The sequence below is a fragment of the Haemorhous mexicanus genome, chromosome Z (assembly GCF_027477595.1).
Source record: "Haemorhous mexicanus isolate bHaeMex1 chromosome Z, bHaeMex1.pri, whole genome shotgun sequence".
NCBI classification, from domain to species: domain Eukaryota; kingdom Metazoa; phylum Chordata; class Aves; order Passeriformes; family Fringillidae; genus Haemorhous; species Haemorhous mexicanus.
Genome location: NC_082381.1, coordinates 55,052,558 through 55,078,048, shown reverse-complemented (window position 1 = coordinate 55,078,048; position 25,491 = coordinate 55,052,558). Strand labels below are relative to the sequence as shown.

At 42.8% G+C, this 25,491-nt stretch overlaps 1 protein-coding gene across 6 annotated transcripts in view; it reads right to left on the bottom strand.

The window, feature by feature from the left end:
* HACD4 (3-hydroxyacyl-CoA dehydratase 4) overlaps positions 1 to 23,629 on the bottom strand; it is a 28,298-nt gene extending 4,669 nt beyond the window's left edge. The window contains exons 1-5 of one of the 6 annotated variants that reach the window (XM_059836852.1): positions 13,157 to 13,257; positions 11,700 to 11,734; positions 8,865 to 8,968; positions 7,839 to 7,966; positions 1,853 to 1,965 (exon numbers count right to left, since the gene is read on the bottom strand). In XM_059836852.1, coding sequence (XP_059692835.1) covers positions 1,853 to 1,965; positions 7,839 to 7,966; positions 8,865 to 8,961 — 338 coding nt within the window. In that variant the 5' untranslated portion in view covers positions 8,962 to 8,968; positions 11,700 to 11,734; positions 13,157 to 13,257. Of the gene's footprint in view, positions 1 to 1,852; positions 1,966 to 7,838; positions 7,967 to 8,864; positions 8,969 to 11,699; positions 11,735 to 13,156; positions 13,286 to 23,389 lie in introns of those variants that run through there. The other 5 variants (XM_059836854.1, XM_059836855.1, XM_059836853.1 and 2 more) reach the window with 5 other exon arrangements.
* Positions 23,630 to 25,491: the final 1,862 nt, after the last annotated feature.

Below are 25,491 nucleotides of genomic sequence, written 5' to 3'. Positions count from 1 at the left end.
CAGCTTTTTATTTTTACTGTGGCTGCTACTGTTGCTTATTGGGAGAATAGAATGCTTAGTACTTCAGTCTCCAAAGGTGACCTGATCTTGGTTTGATCTAAAAATGGTACAGCAGCTCTCCAAACACTGGAGAAACAGGTCTGATTGCATTTTTGGTCAACTGAAAGACTTTTTGCACTGTGAGCTTGCCTGACTTTCTGACAGATAAAATCAGTATTAAACAAACCTGTATTCCCTTTTAATTGATTAATTTGATTAATTTTGCATCATACCTGGACTGTGGATGAGTGGCCCATTGAAAATGGACCATTGTCTCTCAAGGCTGCCCTCTGCAACCTCAGGATTTTTTTATTATTGTTGCTCTTAAGGCTGAATCTCAACACAATACAAAAAAAAGAAACAGCTACTCCCTCTCTATACAATTCCATGGGCTGTTATGGTATAAGCAGGAAAAATCAGACCTTGCTCTCAGTATATCACTAGCCATAATGCATAATAAATAGTCCTTCAGAGAAATTTATGTCCCTGAAACTTTATGTGGAAAAACTTGTAATACTTCAAGTGTAGTTGGCTAAGAGATGGGAGAGATCCCTATGCACTTTTAGACATGAATATTTCTTTGATATACTAGGACATGTCATGGATGCTGTAAGATAAATCAGGTGAGAATTCTAAATTTGTATGAGTTGTACTATGGTTTATTTGAATTGGTAATTTGCTGCTATAGACCACAGGAGCTTTCCTGTTAAACAACTGCTGTTACTGCCGTGGTGTAACTCTGTTCTTTAGCAAGGGTAGAAAATAATGACCCATCAACGGAGCTGTTATGCACTGACAAAACTTCACAGCCAATATTGTTTATACTGTTGGCATTTCTTCAGTTGCACTGAACCCTTTCATTTCAGATTAGGTTCTACTGTTTTAGTTTTACAAACTTCAAGAAGAAATGGGATGGAACTATAATCCAAATTATTAACACAAGCAGTAGCCTATTAAAATGTATTTTGAAATACTCTGAAGCTGACTTTATTAATTCTCTCTGACACTTTCCTGTTTCAGATCTCTGTCATAACATAAGTTTCCTTTGCTGCCTAAAACTATATTCTTCAGTCAGTGCTCTAAGCAATATATTTAAATTAGCAGAAAGGCATTTTATCAAGAAAAAAAGTTTTGCTGCAATACATGGGTTGCTGGGAGAGCTGTGTCTTCTTAAGATGCTTCTTAATTCTGTACATACATGCTCTAAGTCTACAAAATGAGGTGTATAGAGGCTTACATCACATATGAGAAGTATGTGTTGTTCTTGTGGTATGATATATGCCTTACTACACCAAAACTCTCAGTCTCCTGCAGCAGGAGTAGGAACTCTTGGCTTTTTGGAAAGCACAGGGCAATCAACCAGAATAGTCATTCTACCTTTGCAAGAAGTTCTGCTAGTACAGCCTTATTGTGCTGTCAATCTTGGATCAAAGCAGATAAAAAAAATAAAATAATAAAGCAACAGGACAGTAATGGCAACCAGGATGGCTTCAGGAATTGCTGTTCTCCAGAAGGTAGTTGTGATTGCTTCTAAATTTTTGTTGAAAACATCAAAGCCTTTGAACTACAAATGTTAATGCAGTCTGCTAATGCATTACTCCATCTCACATCTGTAAATTACTCTGCGTCTTAACCATGTGGATCTTTGTAAAAATCATTAGGTAACTTAAAAAGTTCAAGCTTTTATTTAAAAATGGACAATATGCTTTGCCAATTTTGAAACAATTAAATGAGCCTGCTGCACAATGAGGGTAGAGTTCAGCTGGCAAGAATAACCCGTTTTCCCCTCACGGTTTTGATGTTGACTCCTTACCTGACCACATCTAATAAATTCCAAAGGAAAAATAAAACACAGACGACATATTTCCCTTGAACTTCTTCCTGACTGTTGATCACGACAAATAAAATAATTAGTCTCTCAGTGATCTGAAAAGAAAAGAAAACTTTGAATTCAGTTAGCACCTTCTTTCACTGTTATTTCTGTTACATTTTGGCAAAATAGGAGGCCACAAATGGATACAGTTTTCTTTACACAAAATCAGCAGTGAATATTTTGTTTCATGGCCTGCTTTTGTTCAAGGTCCTTCAGCAGAGAGAACTGGACCCTGCTGGCTGTAGCATCAAAGACCTGTTATGGTACTTGTGGAAGCTGGCTTGCCAGCTGGGATGACTTGTGTTTGTAGCCAATGAAACCTGTGGGTGAGCCCAGGGAGGTTGTGGAAGCAAGGACTACTCCTGCTGCACCAGAGTACCTGGAGGGCTGGCAGGGATAAGTTTCCTTGCTTATAGGCTATGTGGGAGGCAGTAGGACACAGAGGGCCCTTCTTGAGGGGGGTCATATGCCAGAAAGAACTAATCTTACACTCCCAAATTTGCTCCTCGTATCTTGGAAATCTGTGTCCCAAGGAATCTCTTTCATGTAAGATTTGCAGAAAGAAGGAGGAAAAGTAGAATTTCTTATCTTTCTTTCCATCTTATTCTTGGTTACGGGAAGTGGGTTTAAGCTTGTCACTTACGTGAATGATTGCCATAGTATTTATGTCCTAGCATTCTTCTAGTGGTTGAACTTTATCCAACCCACAAATGAAAAGATAAAGTGGATTAAACAGGCAGTGTCTCCAGCTTAAAATAAATATTTCGGTAATATTAAAACTCAAGAACTTTTTTTTTAAAGTGTGTCTTTTTGCAGCTTTCCTGACAACTTTTCTAACAGTATCCATGCCCTGCCTTGTAAAGTAAATTACTCAGTACTCCAAGAGTTGTCAAGCTGTTCCTAGAACAGTAAAAATTTGCTCTGATTTACACTCTATTTGAAAGTGTTGAAGTAGAAAACGTGCACCTAAGCAGTTGGTATGAACTGATATAGCTTCATTAGGTTAGATTTTTTACCCAATGCCATGTCTTCCATAAGGTACATTAGTTTTAATGATTTCACAAGTTGTGATGTCAAGTCAGTTACAAGTTACAAAATTAAAGTGGATTACCAAGGTTGTTTTTTTAAGCATTGTCATTCTTCATTTGTTTCCCCAGACTCCCACCTTAAACAAATAATTTTGCCTCGCAGCAGGTTTGTGTGGTAGTTTTGCTACGTAATATTTACAGGGTCCTGCACAGACCATGCGAGCCACAAGCTCTCATTTTTCACAAACCACATCTGTCAGATAAAGCAGCCTTCACTATTCAGCAAAATTACGTCAGAGCAATTTTTCATATAGAAAGAGAGCATGTCTATCCCCCAGGGATCTGGTTCCTCACCTTGGAAAGCACTGAGGGGCCACAACAGCTAAAAGTGGTTTTCCGGTTTCTCACCCTGCTATGACTGTCATCTTGTGCTGCTGATCCCATAGGTCCCTAACTGAGGAACTGATTTTTAAAAAGGTCGGATGTTGGCAGACTTCTGTATAGACGGTCAGGAAACAGAAAGTGAGAGATAATATGCCTGTGTTTGTACACTGATGCTGAGGTACATGGAGAAAACACGGGGGAACTGGAAGTATTGATGCAAATCTGAAACCAGATAGAACAGAGATACAAGAAACATGGCAGGGCAACCATCACAAGAAGGAAATCAAAACAAAGGTAAAAGCCATGTGAGCACTGGGTGGACTGTGTGCTGGAGAGAATAGGTAAAATAGGATCTGAGTTAAAATTGTTAGATGTAGAGTGGTAAAGAATGCAGCATTGGTGATGTGGGCATTTTGTCACTGACCCTAAAATCAGACTTGAGATGTGGAGAGAGAATTCTGCATTATTTTTAATACAAGAGCCATTTCAGGGAATTGCCACAGGTAGTTGTGCTAGAGACCAAAGCCTTCATCATGATAGTGAAAAGATGGACATGTTCTTAGATGTCAGAGCTGGAAGATTTTTCAAATGGCCACTCACTTTTCCAAAAATGGCCAGGAGGAAATGTGCTCGAAAACAGCATGGGGCAAATGATTGAGATCCCATCCCAACTCCCTGAGAGAAAGGACAAGCAGTAGAAAGGTACTTACCATTTCAAACTACAGTTTGAAACTCCAGTTTCAAATGGATGTGTGCTGGCCAGTGACAGAATGACTACAGAGACCCACAATTCAGCCTTATAATCTGGAAGTGGAAGAAGCTGTGGATTCTCTTCTCTCCCCAGGATACAAGCAGAAACATGAGGCAGTGAGAATCACCTACCTGGGGTTCAGCAGATTTCCTCCATCAGAGATTCATATTGGGGAAGGGGAGCAATGGAGTCACACAGCTTTGCTACTTACATATGAAGGAACCCAGTAATCAAACTATAAAGCATGTTAAGCACCTGCAAGAACAGTAAATTGGACATGGCACACACTGGTCATCTTGAGGTATTTTGTTCCCGTTAGACTGTGGCCTCATCTGGCAAGCAATGGGCTGCACAAAGCAGCCACCAGACACTAAGACTGGAAGGATGTGGCCTTGGTCTGAAGCACATCTGTGGGGCAGGACACAGAGCTGGCTGCTCAGGACAATTTTGATATCCCCGTGAGGACAGACAGGGGCATCCTACCTCTTTCTCTGCATAGGTCAGCAGGTCACCTGCCTGCTTGCCTTAATTCTCTTTCCTTTCATAGCACTCCTGGCTTTAGGTAACCCATGCAGATCAAAGGTAAATGCAGAGGTTAGTCAAAGGCTGGGGACATTTTCTGCAAGTGAAGAGGCAGGGTGCTTCTTGGAGAAGAGTAGTATGTTTTGATATTGTGCTGATGTTTGTACACACGTATCTGTATGCATATATACATGGAATCATGTACATTTATAAATACACACACATATACACATGTAGATAAAATGCATGTCCTGCTGCTCAGCCGTGGATCATTTCCTGTATGGATCATCTGTCCTAGCATGAATGCAGATGTGATATTCTCTGTAACTATTCTCATGCTTTAAATAGAAAATATAAAACACGAAACTACAAGTCCTATGTTTTCGCATTCATAAAAAGGAAGCATGAGCTGACATATCACATAGCATAAAGAGAACGTTTTCAGTTTTCATTCCTTCTTTAAAATCAAATTGGAATTTCCTTCCTTTTCTGACACTGATCTCTCATAGGATACAGCAGGTTCTGTAGGGTGATACAAGTTTCTGCAAGGCAGACTGAGTTTTTTAATCAAGTAAGTGAAACAGAACAAATTTGGTTAGAGAAAATAGCACATTCACTTCCATTTTCTAATAACCATGACTGTGCAATTTCATACTCAGTACCTGAAATGCTTAAAAAAAACAAAAAAAAAAGTGAGAAAAGTGCTACTAAATATTTAAAGTTTAAAAATAATGTTTTTATCACAAAACTATAGCACATTGCTTTTGGTTTGGTAAATCCAATCTGTTTGCACGGGATGAAGAACTACTCTTTGTTTCACAAAAGCACCAGCCTTTTCTTAGACCTTTCCTCTCTCCTTGCTATGGTACAAGTCCTTTCAGCCTTTACTCCCTAGCCAGACTAACACATTTCATTACCTTCTGTTTTGGTGGTAACAATGACATATGACTCCTGCCCTCCTCCAAGTATTTAAGGCGTATGGCCTGAGAGACGTCCCTTAGCACCAGCTTTGTGACCATCCCCTGCCTCACCTTACCCCAGCACATCCATCACACAGGACTCATCTTTCTTTCATGGTGAGTTAGCCTTGACCTACCTTGCTCTTTTCAGGTGCCTGGTGGCCTGAGACTTTGTCCCTCAATGAGTTTTTCCAGAAGACTCTGAGTTTGTTTTTCCACTATCTGTATCATGTATCTCAAAGTGCTTTTCTTAAATGCTACTAAACCACAGCAGATGCAATAGGCAGAAATCTTTCACTCAAAGATTCATTCACATCTTGCATTTACTGCCATGCCTGCAGAACAACCTGTCACCACGAGGCCCTTTCACAGCTTGTTTTATTCAATGTTATTCAATGTTAATTTATACCTCCACCCATGTGCTTCCCTGACATTGCCTGAGCCAGCTGTTCTCCCATCCTAGTGATCACCCCAAGTGAACTTCACATGCATATGCCTGTTAATGAGGGATGCATACCGGGGTATGTTTCAAGCTCTGAGTTGGAATAGGTGATGGGAGCACAGAACCAGGCAGCCCCTCTCAAATTCTTGCACCTTTATCAGTGCCCTGACTGTGCAAGAGTCTAGTAAGCAGTAGCAAGGTAAACGTCTCTTAACCAACTGTCCTTCCCTAGTTCATTGTGGAAAATATACCTTTTTTTTTCCTTCCTAAGAGGCACTCAAGAAAGTGTGACAAGGCACGTGGGAGTAGTGGTGGCACACAGCTGCTGAACCTACACTCTCAGCAAAAGTGGGTAATCTACGGGACAGCAGAGTCTCCACCAGAGAGCTTATATATCTTGTTTGGACAGCATGAGGCTGCTGCTAACATCAGGGGAAGAGAGTTGCTCATGGTGAGAGTGCAGCTGAGGAAAGAACCAACGATCCAAAACTGTATTTGGTATGAGGTGAACACTGAGAGTCACAGTGCCATATGGTTCCCTGAGCTGCCTCTCCATGTTTTCCAGGAAAGCACTGCACAAACTGCACTGCCCAAGAAAGGTCACAGTTTTCTTGCTCAGAATATCCATTTCATACCAATGTCATTTGTGGAAAAAGAGAACAGTGTTTGTGCCGGCCTTGCTGATCTCTGCCTAGTGTAAGTCTGGCTAGGAAAAAACAGACTATGTCAGGGCTGGGGAATGTGTAAACTCTGTCAGGACAAGCCTTGCTTTAATGACTAAGAGCAGGGTGCTCTTCTTTCCAAGACATGTGAGATTTGTTACAGGTCATACTAGATAGGAGTCTTCTTTCTCCCCTAGATTAGCATCAAAGCCTGTGGATTTAGGCAAGGAAAAGCCATTCTTTATATTTTGATGGATTTGCTGCCATACTTAGGGAGCAGTGTAAAGAACAGAGATCTGTATTAGTCAATTAGTTAATTAGTTATTTAGACAGTTAATGAAGACTTGAAAAGAGGAACATCTTCACCCATGAATATGTCATTTGACAAAAATGGGCTATCCAGAAAACTAAAAACATAACTAACTACCTTTGGTCTTCTGCCTTTTGACTGCTGAGAGAAATACGAGTTTCACCGTTACTCAAATACCAAGGATTGAAAAGGTTTGAAGGTAAATTCAAGTAATCATTTTCCTTTTTCCAGTGCATTAAGAAAAAAATAACAAAGCCTGATATTAGCACCCAAAAGGAAAAATAAAAAATAGCGTGGCAAGGAAATCATCAGAGTATCATCTTTCTTTCTGCCAAAGCATGTGATGTTTTGGCTGGTTTTCTGCCTTCAGCTGAACATATGACAAACTACTAGGGAAAAAGACCAGTGTGGCTACTGGAAGTCAGGGAAAAAGAAGAGAGTGCATCACATCTGGAAGGAGGGGAAGATAATTTGGGGGGACTATAGGGATGCTGGGAGGTTATGTAGGGAGAAATTTAGAAGGACCAAGCCCCCCTGGAGTTTAATTTGAATACTGCAATTGGCCACTGACCCACGTCTGCTGGTAGCCACTCATCTGGACATTTTCTGGGTCCATGCTGGGGACCAAGCATGGGTACTCACTATTCAGTTTCACTCAAAAAGAAAAAAAATTGACAGGAGATTTCTTTCCCAACCAGCCCAGTTCTGAGGAAGCAATTCCTGCAGTTAGGAAACTACCAGGAAACCAGGCTGCCTGAGGAAGGGTGCAGGTGCAACATTCAGGGTAGTTGAGCCTGGGCTTGTCCCCAGAGGCAGCCATGGCTGATGTATGTTGGTCATGGAAGGAAAGCCTTGAGAACGAACTTACCTGCAAAAACCTGGGGAGGAGACGGCTTTTGTCGATGCCAATGAGGATGTGCAGGATCTCCAATACAGATAACAACTGGCAAAGGCGCATTACAAGTCCTATGGAGTGAAATGTGTCAGCCAGTGAATCTAAAGGCAAAAGTAAGAGGAAGATTAGAGGATGGTTCTACAGTTAAGGTCTGGCGCAACTACTGGGTTTGCTTTTATGCTGCCATCACTGGAGATGACAAGAAATAAAGTTCACACAGTACCAAACTTCTGGGTAGCAGAAGAAAAGCTTCAGGCAGTGGAGGAGGCAACCCGCTCCGTGTGTGTGTGGCTCTGACACAGAGGCCGGAAGCTGAGAAAATAATTAAATTCCCTACACTCAAAGCATGAGCAAACACTGTGCAGGATGTGTTGGTTTAGAGATACTGCTTTAGGGTATTTCTAAATAGGAGAAAATGTTGAGGAAATGCATAAGGAATTTGTAAACACTAAAAAATGTTGAGTTCCTGACTGTATCTGCACTGCTGAAAACAAGTAGTCCAGAAAGTAGGCATTTTATATGCCTACAACTCTCCACCATTATAAGTAATTTTAAATTTCCAGTCACTAGTTTTCTATTTTTGTGTCTTAACCCCAGGCAACAGAAAGAGAAATACATTGTAATGTTTTTGGAGATAGACAGTAATGTGTAACAACCACAAAGATATTCTCTCCCAGTGGCTTCAGTAAGATTAATATTTGCCATAATGACTGGACCGAGTCATTTAAGGTTTATGTCTAATTAAAATGTTACTAGCATGCCACTGAATATGAAAGTTCATTAGCAAAACAAGAGCTTCATTGCCAGTGTGACAAGGGTAGAAGACAGGCACGAGTAATTTGTTCAGTCTTTCTAATCGAGTGCCTTTCTGATTGAATTACAGTCCCTGGTACTGGACATACACATGTTCAGAATCTTAACTTTATCTCTAATTTGATATTTCTGTCTGCCTGTCACTGCCACTTAAAATGTCCAATGAAAACAGAGAAGGAGCCTTACCTTTTCCAAATGTCATGAACCTGATGATCATATTTGTAAATATCCAAGAATGTCCACAGAATTGCATTAAGTCATACACAAACAAGTACATGTTCATGGTAAAGCTGTGGAAAGTGAAAATAATAAACTATGTGACTTAAAATAACATTGCAAGAAATTGCACCCTCTTTGGACATGACAATAAATCAAAGGAAAAGAGCTGAAATTGTGAGCAGCCCTGTGAGAAGGACTTGGGGGTGCTGGGGGATGGGAGGCTGGACATGACCCAGCCATGGGCACTCACATCTCAGAAAGCCAAACGTGTCCTGGGCTGCATCCAAAGCAGCATGGGCAGCAGGGCCAGGGAGGGTATTCTGCCCCTCTGCTCTGCTCTGCTGAGAGCCCACCTGGAACCCTGCATCCAGCTCTGGGGTCCCAGCACAGGAAGGACATGGAACTGATGGAGAGAGTCCAGAGGAGGGTCAGAGCACAAGAAAGCAAGATGATCAGAGGGATGGAGAACTTCTCCTGCGAGGAAAGGCTGAGAGAATTGGGACTTCAGCCTGGAGAAGGTTTCAGGATGACCTAATTGTGGCCCTCCAGTACCTGAAGCAAACTTTCCACGGTGGAGACTTTTTACAAGAGCAGGTAGTGACAGGACAAGGGAGAATGGCTTTAGACTGAAAGAGGGCAGGGTAAGACTAGATATTAAGGAAAGAGTCTTTACTGTGAAGGTGGTGAGACACTGGCACAGGTTCCCAGAGAAGCTGTGGATGCCCAATTCCTGGAAGTGTTCAAGGCCAAAAGAAGGATGGTGGTCTGAGCAACCTGGACTAGTGGAAGGTGTCCCTGCCCACAGCAAGGGTGTTGGAACTAGAGGAAGCTGAATGGAACTTATCAATTCTCCATGTCCCTTCCAACCCAAAACATTCTTTGATTCTGTGAAATATACACCAAACAGGGTGTGTGTCTCTCAGAGGTCCCAGAACAGCAGAGGTCCCAGAACAGAACTCTGTCTAATGGATTAAAGGCTCCCTTTCGTGCTATACTTAGGATATGCTCAGAAAAATTTTCAGAGTTCCCACCAATCATTAGGGTGATCTGTGGCCATAAAGGGAAATTTGTGCCTTCAGAGGAAGAAGTATCTGAACAAAGACAATCTATTAACTTCTGGATTCAAGTTGCATTTAATAAACAAAATCTCTCCTGTGGAAGAAGACTAACTTTTGCAGCTATTCTCACCTAATTTTCATGGACAGTCTGGCTTTTTGCAAAACCCCATAAGCTCTGGATATACCTAATTTCCCACAAATGTATTTTCTTCTGGTCTATTCTGAAAAGAGAGGTTTACCTGTCCTCCAGCTGTAAGATTACTTTTTAGGAAATTAACTTGTTAATTTTGTACTAGAATTTATCTTCTGTGTGGACCTATACATTTCCTGTCCTAGTAAGTAGTATTCTCATCAAGTAGTGCCTTGATCCTTGTGTTCTTGTGGTGTGCCTCTGTCAAAAAACTTCATTTCATTTGTATCTGTACATTAACAAATGGAATAAATTTCTCTGTCCAAAAATATATAAATTTGATGAATGCCTATTCTTCATTCCTAGCATTGGACCATAAGTAACAATACTTACAGACTTATTTAAATTGATCTAGATAAACTGATCTTCTAAATTTTTATTGTAGGTAAATCTTCCAAACCTCACTATAAAAGTGCTTGTCTTCCTCTCTTCCAGTTATGTAGGGTGATAGCTATTCACATCATCACTTCTATAAGCACAAAAAGATTTGTGGGAATAAAATATTTCCCAAAAGACATCATTGTCCTTTGATACTGTAAAAATAAGACATATAAGGACCCAAAACAAAGGAATTTATTCCATATATGCCTTTCTTTTGGGGAAAAATAGGATGCAGCTGAATTGAACTAAAGTCCAGTGAGATCAATTAATATTTTAACCAAATTCCATCTGTTTTATTACTGAATGACGCTTTGTTCCATCTTGTGGTAAGAAGAAGTTGGGAAACTACATATTATAAAAATGCAAAAAATTAAGAACATTGTTCTGTGTTAAGAAACAGCCTTGTTACTGGATGGATAGGTATTGCTGCATGGAAGTTACAGGAACAGACATGAAAATCTTGAGGCTTTCCAGTCAGCAGCTCCACCACTCCTTTGGTCTGATACTGCTGTGTGGGCACCGTGCTGGATGCAAGCTGAGCATACTTCTCTCCTCTGAAGTTTAGTTTGCTACATCTGTCTGTCATCCTCAGAGCCTGTTTTTCAGTGATTTGATTGTATTTTCCAAACTCTTCCTGCATTGGCTGGCTAGAAAACTGTTGTTTTTGTAGTTCTTAAGGTACTTAATCTTGACTAAACAGGGAGTAATATTTGTAAAAACAGCCTCACATTGGTGTTTTGGCAGTGTGGCAGCTGTTGCACATGAGAACACATAATCTTTAAAATATACCAGTGACTGCTGAAATGTGTGCAGACTGTTGACACTAATGGAGGGCCCCATATTCCCCAAGGAGTGTAGGGATGTGGTGCTGGCAGCATGCGGGTGTTCCATGGCAGACAGACCCTGGTCCCGGAGCTGCGGGTGGCACAGCTCCCTCCCCCACTGAAACTCTCACTGCGAAGAACCAGCCCTGATCTGAGACTGCATCACACTTTTCCAGCCTACTTTGATAATCCCAGCACAAAAGGGGATACCCAAGACCAAACAAAGGCTTTTCACAGAAGCGAAGAAATCTGAAGAGACTGAAAGATGATTTCAGTGTGATAAAGGTGATTTCAGTGTCATAAAGGTGATTTCAGTGTGATAAAAGGAAGCTGAAATGTAACTTCTCACCAAGGTCCTTCTCATCCAAAGGCTGACCTCTTTACCTACAGAAACAAAAGCGGGATGAAGATAACCTATTTCCCTGTCCCAATAGCTCTGTATCACAACACAAAATTCACGCATCTGCTTCTGTGTGAAATGTGAAGGGCAGAAGAGATGGTCTTTATTTAGATCCCGTGCTCCTACTGGCTCACAGCAGGGATGAGTCCACATTTCACCCCCAGAACTACTTCTGCAGCACTGTTGCAGACAAAACACAGACTATCCATCACAGGTTGGGGTTCAGCCCCTGAGCCTGCCTCAGACTTGCTGGCTAGTCTTCCAAACCTCCCTTTGCCACCCTGGTGCCTGACCTGCTGCCACATGTCTCCCTCGTAGTGTGATTTGGTTTAAGGCACTCAAGTTTCTTTCACTTGAAGGCATTGTGGGGAGGGAGGGTAGTCACAGCACATTTCAGTACTCTGCCTGCACTGATGCCAGGAGAAAGAAACAAACATAGCTCTTGCAGGAGACACAGACCCAGAAGGCTGCACTTACTGTCTGCTGTTTTAATTGTCAGTTTCACCTTATTTACAATATCTGATTTTATGCCAAATACTTTGAAATGCTACGGATGCACTTATCATAAATAATATCACCCTTGCTTAGCTGAAAATTTATCTGCTTTCTCTGTGGGCTCAAAACCCGGAAAACTAGATGACATGTAAGAAATGTCAGAATTAGCACACACAGCAAAGATTTTATCATTTCAGTTGCAAAGCCTGATGTATTTCCTTGGGCAGAAATTTCACAAAGTGTAACTGTTGCATTTTATTATTTTTATCAAGAAGGTCTTCAGTGTGTCTCTTTGGCAACTATCATCCAAGGCAAGCACGGAGGTAGGTGCCCTCAGTGTCTGAGGGGTGCTCAGGACCATGCTCCCCCAGGAGCTAAGGTGACAGCACAGCAGAGGCACCCAGATCAGGCCAGCCCTTGCCCCATGGATGTGCCCCTTGCAGGGGCACAGGACAAAGGCCACCCTCAGGTTGCTCTCAGGGTTGTCCCACATGGAGGATCCCACCCAGGCCCACGTGCACAGAGCACTTTCCTGCCCCTCAGGACTTCTGTGCTCTGCTGATCTTCCCATGTGCCTGGGCTGGCTGGCCACACATGAGGAACCAGCCCCCACACTGAAACCAGAGAGCAATGTTCCTTTTTTTTTTTTTTTTCTCTCCTCAGCAGGCAAGATCTGCTAGAAAATTCCCTCTGCTGACATAGTTTCCTTCTAAGTCACATTAAGTCATGTTGGTCTGAACTTGTGTGTCTTCCCCTTCCTACCCCTGACAAGCTGCAAGCCCTGTAGTTCAGGAAGAAGAGAGCTGCTGAGTACAGCTGTTGCACTTTTCTCCCACATGCCCACCACTGCTTTTCCCCCTCTCCTTTTTACATTTGAGCAGTCTATGTCACCTGCACTCAAGAAGTATTACCTGTTGCAGGGTTCGGATATCTCCTGCTGCTCCTGAGCTTTCTCCTTTTTCCTCTCTGCAGCTGCAACAGCTGTTTGTTAGATCACCCCTCCTCTTTCCTCTTACCCCACCCCACGACGTCACCGTGTGTAGCCCCAAGCAGGAACAGCACTGCACTTCCCGAGAAAGAAGATTTTATGCCCAAATATTTGCAATGCATTTGCCCTGACCCTCACTCAGCCCAGCCCAGCCCAGCCCAGCCTAGCACAGCATAACCTACCTTACCCTAACCTAACCTAGCCTAATCTAATCTAAATTGGTTTCTTGCTATTATACCAATAAGCTAGTCTGTAAATCCCACCAACTTATTTCTTAACCAAGGGCAATGTTTTGAAAGATTACTGGACAGAAGAAATGTAAAATTATTATGCTTTTTTTATGCTTAAATCATCAGCACTACAGCAATGCTATCAACTCCATCAAATGATAAGGAAAGACGGGAGCACACCCATCCTTTAAATTATTTCAGATAGAGGAAAGAATTTTTCACTTATTATATAGAAATGCGTGGGTTTTCATGCCCCTGTGAAATTTGGACACTACTTGTAGAGTGAAAATATATGTTCATCCTAGTTTACTTCTGCCCGAGGTGTCTTGGATATCTCAGCATAAGTCAGATGAAGAATACCCTAACTTGTTTATAAACTCCCTTCTGCCAATAAGTAAGTTTCACCACAGGCATTCATGTTGAAAGCACACCCCACCCTGCAGTGAGATTTGAAATCTGAGGCTCTAAGTGAAGAGCACACTGGAGATCTAATAGGATGTTGTGTGTAGGTCCAAAATGCTGGAGGATAAAATGTCCCTTACTGGGTCCCATCCCTGTTGCAAGTGGCACTGAGCTCCTGGCAGGACCATGCCTGTGGTGTCCTGGAGAGGCATGAAATGCCTCCCTGGCTAGTCAATGATTTCCTGGCAGGCACAGTGGGACACCGTGTGTTCCATGGTTATGTCTCCCACCTGAGACCTGAGCACAAGGGTCACACAGTTACGACTGGCTTTCCTGCCCTATGGCAGCTTACTTTCACTGCTCCAGAATCATCTTTTTCTAGGCTAAAGAATTCCTTTCTTTCTCAGGAGGAAATAATATATCAGTGTTAAATAGAGGGTCAAGCAATCAAACATTCCACTGTTGAAAGGCCCATGAACTGCTTCCTCACTCCCCTTTGCAGCTGGACAGAGGAGAGAAAATTTAGCAAACGGTTTATGGGTTGAGATAAGGACTGGGAGAGATTCCCCATCAAACACCATCATGGGCCAAACAGGCACAACTTAGAGATATGAAGTGAACTTACTGCTAACAAATCAGTGCAGGATAAAGAGAAGCAAAATAAGTCCTTAAAAAAATCACCTACCCTCCACCCCTCCCTCCTTGCGAGCTCTACCTCCTACCCAGCTGGCACAAGGAGCCAGGGAATGGGTGCTGCTCAGGGAGAGGAGTCCTTCCCCTGCTGCACCACAGGGTCCCTCCCATGGGAAACAGTTCACGGAGAGCTTCTCCAGTGTGACTCCATCTCATCAGCAGCAGCTCCCTCTGAACTGCTGCAATGTGAGTCCATCCCACAGGCAGGAGTCCTCCCGAATCTGCTGCAGTGTGGGTCACTCTTCCATGGGAGCAGTCCTCCAAGGACAGGCTGCTCCAGCCTGGCAGCAGGGGCCCTCTCTCCACAGGCGTCCCACAGGATCACAGCCTCCTCCAGGGTACCTGCCTGCTCCAGTGTGGGCTCCTCTATGGGCTGCAGGTGGATCTCTGCATCCCTGTGGCCCTGCATGGGCACAGCTGCTTCACCATGGGCTGCACCATGGTCTGCAGAGGAATGTGGGCTCCGGTGCCTGGAGCACCTCCTGCCCCTTCTTCTTCACTTGGTGTCTGCAGAGTTGTTCTTCTCACATGTTTCCACTCCACTCTTCTCTGGCCACAGCTACAACTGCACAACAACTTTTGGTTTGATTTCTTCTTGAATCTGTTATCACTGAGGCATTACCACCATTTCTAATTGGCCCAGCCTTGGCCAGCAGTGCACCCATCTTTGGGGCCACCAGGGACTGGCTCTGCCGGACATGGGGAAAGCTTCTGGCAGCTTCTCACAGAAGCCACCCATATAGCCCCTTCTGCTACCAAAACCCCAGGCCATGCAATCCAAATACACCAAGCCACCAGCAAGGGCTTGCAGGCTGGATTCCACTTCAGCTCCATGGTGGTGACCACTCCGGCACAGCCTGGTAGGAGGCAGGGGCAGCCAGGGCAGCTGCATTTGACTGGTGCTGGGGAGGTCCTGCCCACCACTGAAGCATTTTGAGGGCTTTCCTTTGGCAGCAGTGTGGCTCTATAGAGTCAGTGCTCGTTTGCTGCTGAAAAAAATATCTCCTGGGGCGTGGCATGTGACAGGAGTGACGTTGTCCTCCTAAGGGAATGATGTTGGTGCCTACTCCATGGTGAGGAATGAGGGGCAATGAATGGAGAATCCATTTCAAAGGTGTTCTTAGCTGAACTATAATGCTCTTATTGATCCACGCATTTGAGTAGCAATGCACTACAGGGATGGAGCCAAGGTACAGGGCTCATTAAACAATTATTGCACAGATATTAAAGTTCTCCTTTGGGAAACGTAGAATACAATTCTGCCAGTAGCTTGTGGTTGATCTGGCCAATCAGAACCTAATGCTAGGCCTTAGTACAAACAACCCTTCTCTAAATTCAAAAGTTTTTCCTCCATACAACTTTCATTTGAAGACACACGTGAGGTCTCTTTAGCTGTGTGATTTGCAGTGGTGTTTTTTTAGTGTGATGAATACAAGAAAGTAACAGGTAAGAGCTTTTATTAGACTAGATAGAGATGAGGACACTTCTAGGGACACAGATTTTGACAAAGGCTTTTATGCTTAAAACACTTAACACTTTTGTATGCTGCAAAGACATTAAGAGGAAAGGAAATACCAAATGACACTGTTGAAACACATATTAACTGGATGTGGGAACAAGAGGGCAAGTCATGGAAAAAAACCCTACCTTTTTATTTGTGGAAAATTAACTTCTCCACTCCAACTATTCTCTTGCAGACTAACTTCTGTCTAGAAACTACTTACCCAGCATCCAAAAACTATTTGTATCACTGTTGCCATCTCTTAAAACAAGCTTTATGACTGTTCCACTTATGATGCTAAGACCAAGTCTCACAGGTTTTTAAAAATCTAAACCGTTTTTAACTGCATTTGGTTTCCCTCCATCATGAGGTAGGGAAAACACATTCTATCTGGGCATGGTGCTTGTGTCAGGGATCTTTGCAAGGAGGTACTTTATGTAGAAAGTTAATGGCAATCCTGAAATGCTTCACGTGATATGGAAAGACTTTCATTCTCTTCAAACAGGAAACATCACCAGGCTAAAACATCTGTTCCTTTTATGCACAGCTTTGTTTCCAAATCCTTGCTATGAAACCAATATGTAAATGTGTTTTTAAGAAAAGAAAGCATGTGTCTTAAAATTAATTTTCAATGTTCCTGTTAACATTATGTGCCCCTTCCTTTGTTATTAGGTTCTTTGGCTCTGTGAATTCAAGCCTGCATTGGCCAGTGGATTATGCTATTTTAAGCACTGGTAAACATTTCACATCTCTGAAATGTGTGCTTAGCTGTAAACACACACTCCCGTGCTATTCACCTCAGTTAAAGTAAACCCTGGGCTGCCTGGAGGCCACGGGGCTGATGTGGTTCTGCACTGGCCACTCTTACTTCTCATTAGCCAGTGGAGGTTATTTGCACAGCGCTGTATGATGTTTGAGTTGTGTGATCATGACTGCTAGGGAGGAAAGGAAGGCTGTGTGGAGGCAGCAGGGGAAGCAAAGTCTTCTTCACTGCAAGCAAGTAATAGGGAAAAATGTCAGTGTTTTTGTCTGTACTCTCAAGCTGGGCAAAAGAGGAAGCAGCAGCCATGCCATGTTCACACCTCTCATACCCATCAGATTTTACAAACTCAGCAGAGACCCTGGCTTGCAAGCAGGTCCTACCTCATCAGAGCTGACTTGCTGGCATCATCTAACAGAGCGACTCAGCCCAAAGCTCCTGGCTGCTTTAGGATGAGAAGAGCTGTACTGGGAAAGGCACCCATTGTGCCACAAGGGTCCACCAAACAGATACACACCTGGCAGGGGAGTTAGCTTTGCAATTTTATCAGGTGAAAAATGACGTTTGGAAATGCTTTCAGGGAAAAAAGATGATGCCAGACAGCCTGTTCAACTTTGTGCTTTCTTTTGCATTTCGCCACCTTTCCTGTCCAGACCTCCCCCCAAAATGTCACTTGGAGAAGATGTGACATCTTATCCTCCTTACTTGTCAATTCCTGTGAGTCTCCGAAGGAGCAGGTCAAATGGCCTCTAGATTGACCTGTGTACTCATAACCAGCCCCTCAGCTCTATAGGAATATGCTGGTTCAGGGGATTCATGATTTTCAAGCACTGATTTCAAGCATTGAGTCTACAATATTACCTTAATCCCCAGGCTAAGGTAAACAGAAGAAAGCCACTGTCTTCTCTGCATAGGATCAAAATGCAAACCATTGTGTTTCTGTAGCACAACTTAATCCTGTTTTTCATTAAAACCTTTCCACATGGAAGCAACTTATTTTTATGATGCAAAGGATGACTTTTTAGGCTGATTATTATAACCTGCTTTTACTGTTCTTAGGGAATCTGAATCTGCATATTCAGGGTCAATATAATCTGATTTTTTAGGGTAACAATTTTCTACTGTTTTGCGGAGAAAATCAAAAACTCCACAACTTTGTAAAAGTTGTAAAGCCGATATGTTTTTTGCAGCGCTGGACGCTGGACGCATGCTCCCCTTAAAAGGCATGCGTGCTTCTGGGATCTTCAGGTCTCCTTTTTATCTTTCTCCCCAAATACATATGCATACAATTTCACAATAGGTTCATACATATTCATTTTACAGATTTCTTAGCGCTACTTCTTTTGTTATCAGAAAGAATTCCTAGGCCAAGTTGACCTGTCTCCCCCTCTTATCTCTGCCCTTCACTGAAGCAATTTTTCTGAGTTCAGACTAAACAGCTAAGATTCCAAGGCTTAACTAAAAGATGTACATTTAACCTAAATCAAAATGGATTTCTACCCTGGAACCTGGAAAATTTCTACTTTGTCTCATTCCTCCCTTTCCTAGAAAATAAGTAAATTCTTTTACTTAATGCAGACCCCTATGACAGTAGGTGTCTCTCAATGCTTTGCCATGTACATTTGATAGGGATGTTAACATAGCTACTCACTGTAGTATTCTCCAATTCCAAATTAGCAAGATCAGTTATAAATACATACAAAACAATTCTGCAAGTATGAACCACTCCCGACTGCAATATACTCATTTTTGCCCGTGTAAACTTTAGTCTCAGTTCATTGTCTCTTGATGTCACTCTCCAAGGGGGGGCTTCTGGGGCCTTCTTCACTCGAGAGTGGTGGATCCAGGCATTCTGCTCCTTGATCTTGATTACGGTGAAGGTGGTGAGAAGCACCTGCAACAGTCCCTCCCACAGTGGTTCCAAAGTTTTCTCTGTAAGACACTTAACATATACATAATCTCCAGGCTGTATGTTATGTACTGGCCTATCTAGCTCCCTGCTCCGAGCTCCAGCCACGTGTTTCTCAATTTCTCTGAGCTGTTTCATTTTGGAAATGAAATGCAATCCTCTGTCTGAGGATATTGTGGCTGGAACTCAGAAGCGAGGTATTATTTCTCGTAATAACACCCTGGTCGCCTCTCGAGCTTTGACAGTTCTGGTGGGGAATGCTTCTGGCCACCCTGAAAATGTATCTGTCAATACCAATAAATACTCATACCCCCCCTTTCCTTGGGAGTTCTGAAAAGTCAATTTGCCACTGCTGTCCAGGCAAATGGCTTCTCCCAATCTGACTGGGTTTCGGCTTGGAAGCATTTTTGGGGTTAGTCTGGAGGCAAAGATCACACTGTCGGGTCACCTGAGTAATAGTGGCATATAAATTTTTAGCAACTATTCTTTCAATCAAGTAGGTGTATAGGGCATCTATTCCCCAGTGTGCTTTCTGGTGCTCTTCCCTTACTAGTGACCACAATAAATGGCAAGGGATTACCAGCTTCTTTTCAATGGTAGCCCACCCTTCTTGGTTATATGTCCCTTTTTGATCTTCAATTAACTTTCTATCTCTCTTATTGTATTCTGGCTTACCTTCAAGGGAAATTTGTACATCTGGAATTAGGGCTCCCTTCAATAGTTACCTCACCTTTTGCTGCTTCCTTTGCCTCTCTCTCCACCAGCTCATTTCCTTCTTTCAATTCTGAGCTCACTCTTTGGTGTGCCTTGATATGCATAATTGCTACCTTTTCAGGCAGCTGAACTGCTTCCAGCAGCCGGATTATCTCTTGTGCATGTTTGATGTTCTTTCCCTGTGAGGTCAGAAGTCCCCTCTCTTTCCAGATGGCTCCATGTGCACGCACGACCCCGAATGCACACCTCGAGTCTGTGTAGATGTTTATCCTCTTTCCTTTTGCCATTTCTAAGGCACGGGTCAGGGCAATTATCTCGGCCTTCTGTGCAGAGGTGCCTGTTGGTAAGGGTGCGGATTCTATTACCTCTCTGCAGGTGGCCACTGCGTACCCAGCATGTCACTTTCCATTGGCAATGTAGCTACTCCCGTCAGTGACCCAGGTCTTTGCATCATCCAAAGGAGTGTCCTTTAAGTCTGGGTGGCTGGAGTAGGTAGCTTCAAAGGTCTCCAGGCAATCGTGGTGCACTGCTTCCCCTTGATTTCCACTGAGAAAGGAAGCTGGGTTGACAATCTTAGTCACCACTATTTCTACCTCATCTTGCTCTACCATGATGGCCTGGTATTTCAGGAACCTCTGTGGTGAAAGCCAATGGCCACCCTTTACTTCCAGTACTGTGGACACTGTATGGGACACTAGCACAGTCATTCTTTGTCTCAGGGTAAACTTGCGTGCCTCCTGAATATTCAGCATGACTGCTGCTACAGCTCTGAGGCAACCTGGCCATCCTTTGGCTGTTGCATCTAGTTGCTTGGAGAAGTAAGCTACTGCCCTCTGGTATGGACCCAAGTCCTGGGCCAGTATTCCCAAGGCAATTCCCTGTTTTTCATGGGAAAATAGAAAGAATGGTTTACTTACATCCGGAAGTCCCAGGGCTGGAGCTGACATGAGGGCACCCTTCAGCTGGTGAAAGGCCCGTGTGGCTTCTTTCGTCCACAGGAGATCTCTGTTTCCATTGGCAATAAGAGCATAGAGGGGTTTGACGAGCAGTCCATAATTATAAACCCACAGCCGGCACCACCCTGCCATACCCAAGAAGGTTCGGAGTTCTTCTTTGTCTGGGGTTTTGGGGTTTGGCATATGGCTTCCTTACGAGCCTGCCCTAGAGTCTGTTGCAAAGCACTCACCTCATACCCCAGGTAGATTACTTTCTGTTTCACTACCTGTGTTTTTTCTTTGATACTCCGTATCCTTGGAGTCCTAGGAAATTCAAAAGGCTTACCGTCCAGGCCACGCATGCTTCTCTCGTCTGAGTGGCTACTAGAAGGTCATCTACATACTGCAACAGCCTTCCTTCTTCCTGTGGAGCTTCCCAGGACTCTAGATCTCTTGCAAGTTGCCCCCAAACAGACTGGGGGAATTTTGAAGCTTTGAGGCACATGGACTATGTGAGCTGGGTTTTGCACTGCTTTCAGGGCTTCCTCATTTGAATGCAAAAATTTTCTGGCTGGCTTTGTGGATAGGGAAGGCATTTTTCAGATCTAAAACAGTAAATCAGGTTAGCTCAGGTGTTAAACAAGTTAGTAAAGTATATGGATTTACTACCACAGGGTATAAATTATTTTGTTATCTTATTGACAGCCCTCAATCTAGTACTATCGGTTATTGGGCTGATTTCTTCCCTATCTTCTTTTCAGGGTGTACTGCTTAATTCTCCCTGGTTGTGTTCCTTTCTTAAGCCTTTTTACTATGGGGGGGGTGCATTCTTCACCCTCTCTGATACAGCAGAAGCCTATAACTCTGAAAATACTTGTTCTAATATCTCTTTACTAATTTCTTTCTTAATTTCAATGGCTGTTAATGTTAAGCCTAACATCTTTATATCATTTGCCTCCAGAGTACCCCCCCCCCCCCCCATTTGAGAATGTTTAGAGAATTAGGCATATACAAAAGCTTCTAAGTACTTTAAAGATTTGCAAAAGTATGCCTTCTCAGACTGGTCAGTTGTTCCCCACACTATAACACAATGGTTCTCCACAGGTACTAAAGCTTTGTTTAAAACTGAATATATGGCTCCTGTATCAACTAAAATTCCACCCTTTTCCTTTTTCTGGTCTCACTGCCTGTCGAAGAGGCGTTTGTTACCTCCTAGTTCTGGATGAACTGCCAGGAGGGGGATGGGTGCGAATGGGTTTACCATTGGAGCCTGAGTCCTCTTCCCTTTTGGGGAAGTCCTCCTTATCCTCTTTTACTTTAGGAGGAGTCTTTAATAAATTATATGTACTTATTTTGCGAGCTGTAATTGCTTTGCATTTCGGTATGATAAACTTTCTCTGACTGCATACATTGCTATCTTATGCTGCATGCTGAACAACACGTTTCATTTGCTTTCTCTTTGCTTTGTTTTCTTTTTCAAGGGCTAACACCAGTAGGTCAGAGGGAGCTCTGAACCCGCAGTTACTCTGCCATTCTGGGTGAATTCTTAAAATAAAACTACATCAACATATGGGACTTTATTTCATCTCCTTTCTTATTTTAAAACAGCATTAATTATAATAAGGTATTATAAATCCTTTTTTCCTGAGCCACCCCTACTGGCAGCTTTCTCCCAGTGAGCCCCTCCCAAAGGGGCTAGTTCAGGAACTTCTTTGCTCTGGCTAGTTCTCATTTTCTCTTTCTCTTTATACTATCTTGTTTCTACCCAAGCCTCACAGTGTTGTCTTTTCTCAGTTTTTCCCACACACAGACCTTCAGGTGGCAGGTATTAGATGTGATCCTCCACACATAAGCTTTAAAATCTCAAGTTCTGAATTGGCTTGATCTGGAACTTTAAATTTGCACTTAAGGCACAGAAACTCTGCATTGCACACAAGGTGCCAGCTTCTCAATGCACCAAAAGCTCTCAGGAATTGCTTGCAGGTTATTCTGTTTATCACTTCGGCGTTCATCACTTAACCTCTACAGCGGGCTGTTTTCAGTTCAAACTTACTATATTACCAACTGAAGTCTCATAAACTCATTCATCTCTTCTATCTAAACTCTGTTTTACAAAATCTCAGTTTTTTCCAGTTCTCCTCCCGCACAATCTAATTAAAGCATTGTTTCTACTGTCACTTACTTTACTGCCTTGCAATAGGCTGTGCTTGTTACAGCAAAAACTTTGATATGCCCACAAACACAGGCACACACCGCTCCCCCCTTTATCTCAAATTCACAAGTCAGGGCTGGAATTGCTGGGGGGGGGGGGAATTCTTGGAATTCCTTTAGTTCGTTTTACCACAGTAAAACATAAATCACCATACTCTAGTTCTTCTGTGTAAAATGCTACATTTGTTGCAAACAAAATATTAAAATCTCCACAGACACCACTATACAATTCGAGCATCAAGTTACCACAATGTGGGAGAAGAACCACACAAACTCACCGGGAAAGGGCATATCTCTCAAAGTGCCCACTTTTCTCAACACAATACAGCATACAATACACTTCTGCATTTACCCACACGAGTTTCCTCTGGTCTTCACACACTCTGGACACAATCAAAATAACAGCACACAGCAAAATTCTAGAGATAAAGTCTAACTGTTAGGGCAGAGGAACTCCCTGCTCCCACAGCCTGCCCCGGCCGGTGCCTCAGGCTTCACTCAGGTGCGGGTAGAAACTCCCCCGCACTGTAGATATACTCCCTTTGTACACCATGCACTCACACAATTACAAACACACACAAGGCATTAACTACACAGCAATACAGTGTCCGGACACCACACACACACACGAGTTCACTCGAACCCACCCCAGGGTTGCTAGCGGCGCTCTGTCGGACAGTGAACTCTCGCCTCTCAGTCGCTCTATCGACCGGTCTGCCTGCAGGCACAGGCTGAGCACTCAGACGTCTCTGAGTGACTTATTCAGCCTCCCTATCCCCCGGGGGTCCTCTTAATACATACCGAATCCTCCGCACGCCAGCAGGTCCTTGTCTGTCTCCGCAGAAGGCAAAGCGAGACAGCGGAGCTCCTCCGGGAAGATCCCGGGGCGCGCCTAGGAGGTCCCTCTATCCCTTCTGCCCTGCGGGGACAGAGACGGAATCTCCTGCCTGGCTTGCCAAAATGTTTTGGGGAGAAAATCAAAAACTCCACGACTTTGTAAAAGTTGTAAAGCCGGTATGTTTATTGCAGCGCTGGACGCATGTGGGGATTACTCCCCTTAAAAGGCATGCGTACCTCTGGGATCTTCAGGTCTCCTTTTTATCTTTCTCCCCAAATACATATGCATACAATTTCACAATAGGTTCATACATATTCATTTTACAGACTTCTTAGCGCTACTTCTTTTGTTATCAGAAAGAATTCCTAGGCCAAGTTGACCTGTCTCCCCTCCCTTATCTCTGCCCTTCACTGAAGCAATTTTTCTGAGTTCAGACTAAACAGCTAAGATTCCAAGGCTTAACTAAAAGATGTACATTTAACCTAAATCAAAATGGATTTCTACCCTGGAACCTGGAAAATTTCTACTTTGTCTCACTACTATTTATTTTTCTTTCAGGGAGCAGTGTAAATAGTATCTCTCATTTTCTGTTAAAAAGACCTGGCCTTTATCCTTTGTCACGTCCTTCCATCTCATTCCCAATTAGCCTCTTTCCAGCAGCATGGGAAATTCACAGGTTTTGCTTTGGAGGCAGTGAAAAGATTAACTAAATATCAAAGACATACCCAGTTTTGAAATGAGTCATGTTTCTACGGTATCTGTGCCTCCTAATTCCCTGCTCTCAGTTTTGTTGCTGGATGAGACCCACAACTGTATCAAATATGTTACTACAAGAATAAAGAGGAACTACTGCTAGATGGGCTGGGAGATTTCACTTTATTGAACTGTTAGTCCTGACCAAGTCTCTTATAACAGAAGTTGTGATGGCAGCTTCTGACATTTTCTGGGAATTTATTGGTTTGCAGAAATACTGAACTGTGGGGAACTGGGAAGGAGAGGGAGATGTGCCCTGTTTTTCTTTGAAAATGAATAAACAAATAAACAATCAATCAAACCAAGAAGAAAAAAGAGAAAGCAAACTGAGTGTTTAATATCTTGAACTACTTCTAATGATCAGTAATCATGTCAAACATAAATCCTTCTAAAGTACAAGTGAGTAGCCCTGACAGGATTTAATACTTGTCACAAGAACAACACTCTGAGTTCTATGGCAGGCTTATTTTTAACTATTAAAATATTTAAAATATTATCATCTCAAGAAAAAAATCTGTTGTGGCAAATGCCAGCTTTTACCAAAAAGTGGAGACCAGAACAATTCAATCCAAAGAGACTTTAAAAGAAAGAATGTTAATTGATTAAAGAGAGAGCAACATTTTGAAAAAGAATTGAAGTCAAATAGGCTTTATTACTTTGTTGAAGAAAAACTTTCTGTTTTATATAAGGATGTTTGTCAAGATATTTCCTTTCTGGAAATTGTAACACACAGTACTCCAGTTAAATCCAGAGGAAGTTGTGCAGGTTCTGGTCTACCAAGATAAGAAACTTAAGGAATAGCTTAGACAGTAAAAGTTATAGTGAGTAGATGTAACAGCTGGCAACTGGTGTGCAGGGGCCAGATAATGCTATTTGAAATCTCAGTAGCTGATCTCCTGAGTGTGAATTTTGACTTTGCAAATGCACTTCCACGCTTTAGCAGTTATTTTTTAGAAGGGTGTTAATTGTGTTTACTTCTATGTGTTCAAAAGCAGATGGTATTTGCTTAGAACACTGAATTCCTCACTGATGAAGGTAACATGGTTTTTGGATTCTTACTGTGAGCACTTGGGCTCAGCAAAGTTGGTTCTAGAAAATGCACTAACCTTGCAGCCTCTTGTGAACTGAGGCAGGGCGTGAATTTCCCTGTGCTCATCTGCTCATCACTTGCCATTGCTTCTTCCTCACCTCCACTGAAATTAAACCAGAGAGCTACCAGTTCACATCAGATGGGATCTTTAATTTTGCAGTCATACAGGGAGAAAAATAATTAATTCAGTACACAACTGATGAGGAGCCTGAATGATGTTTG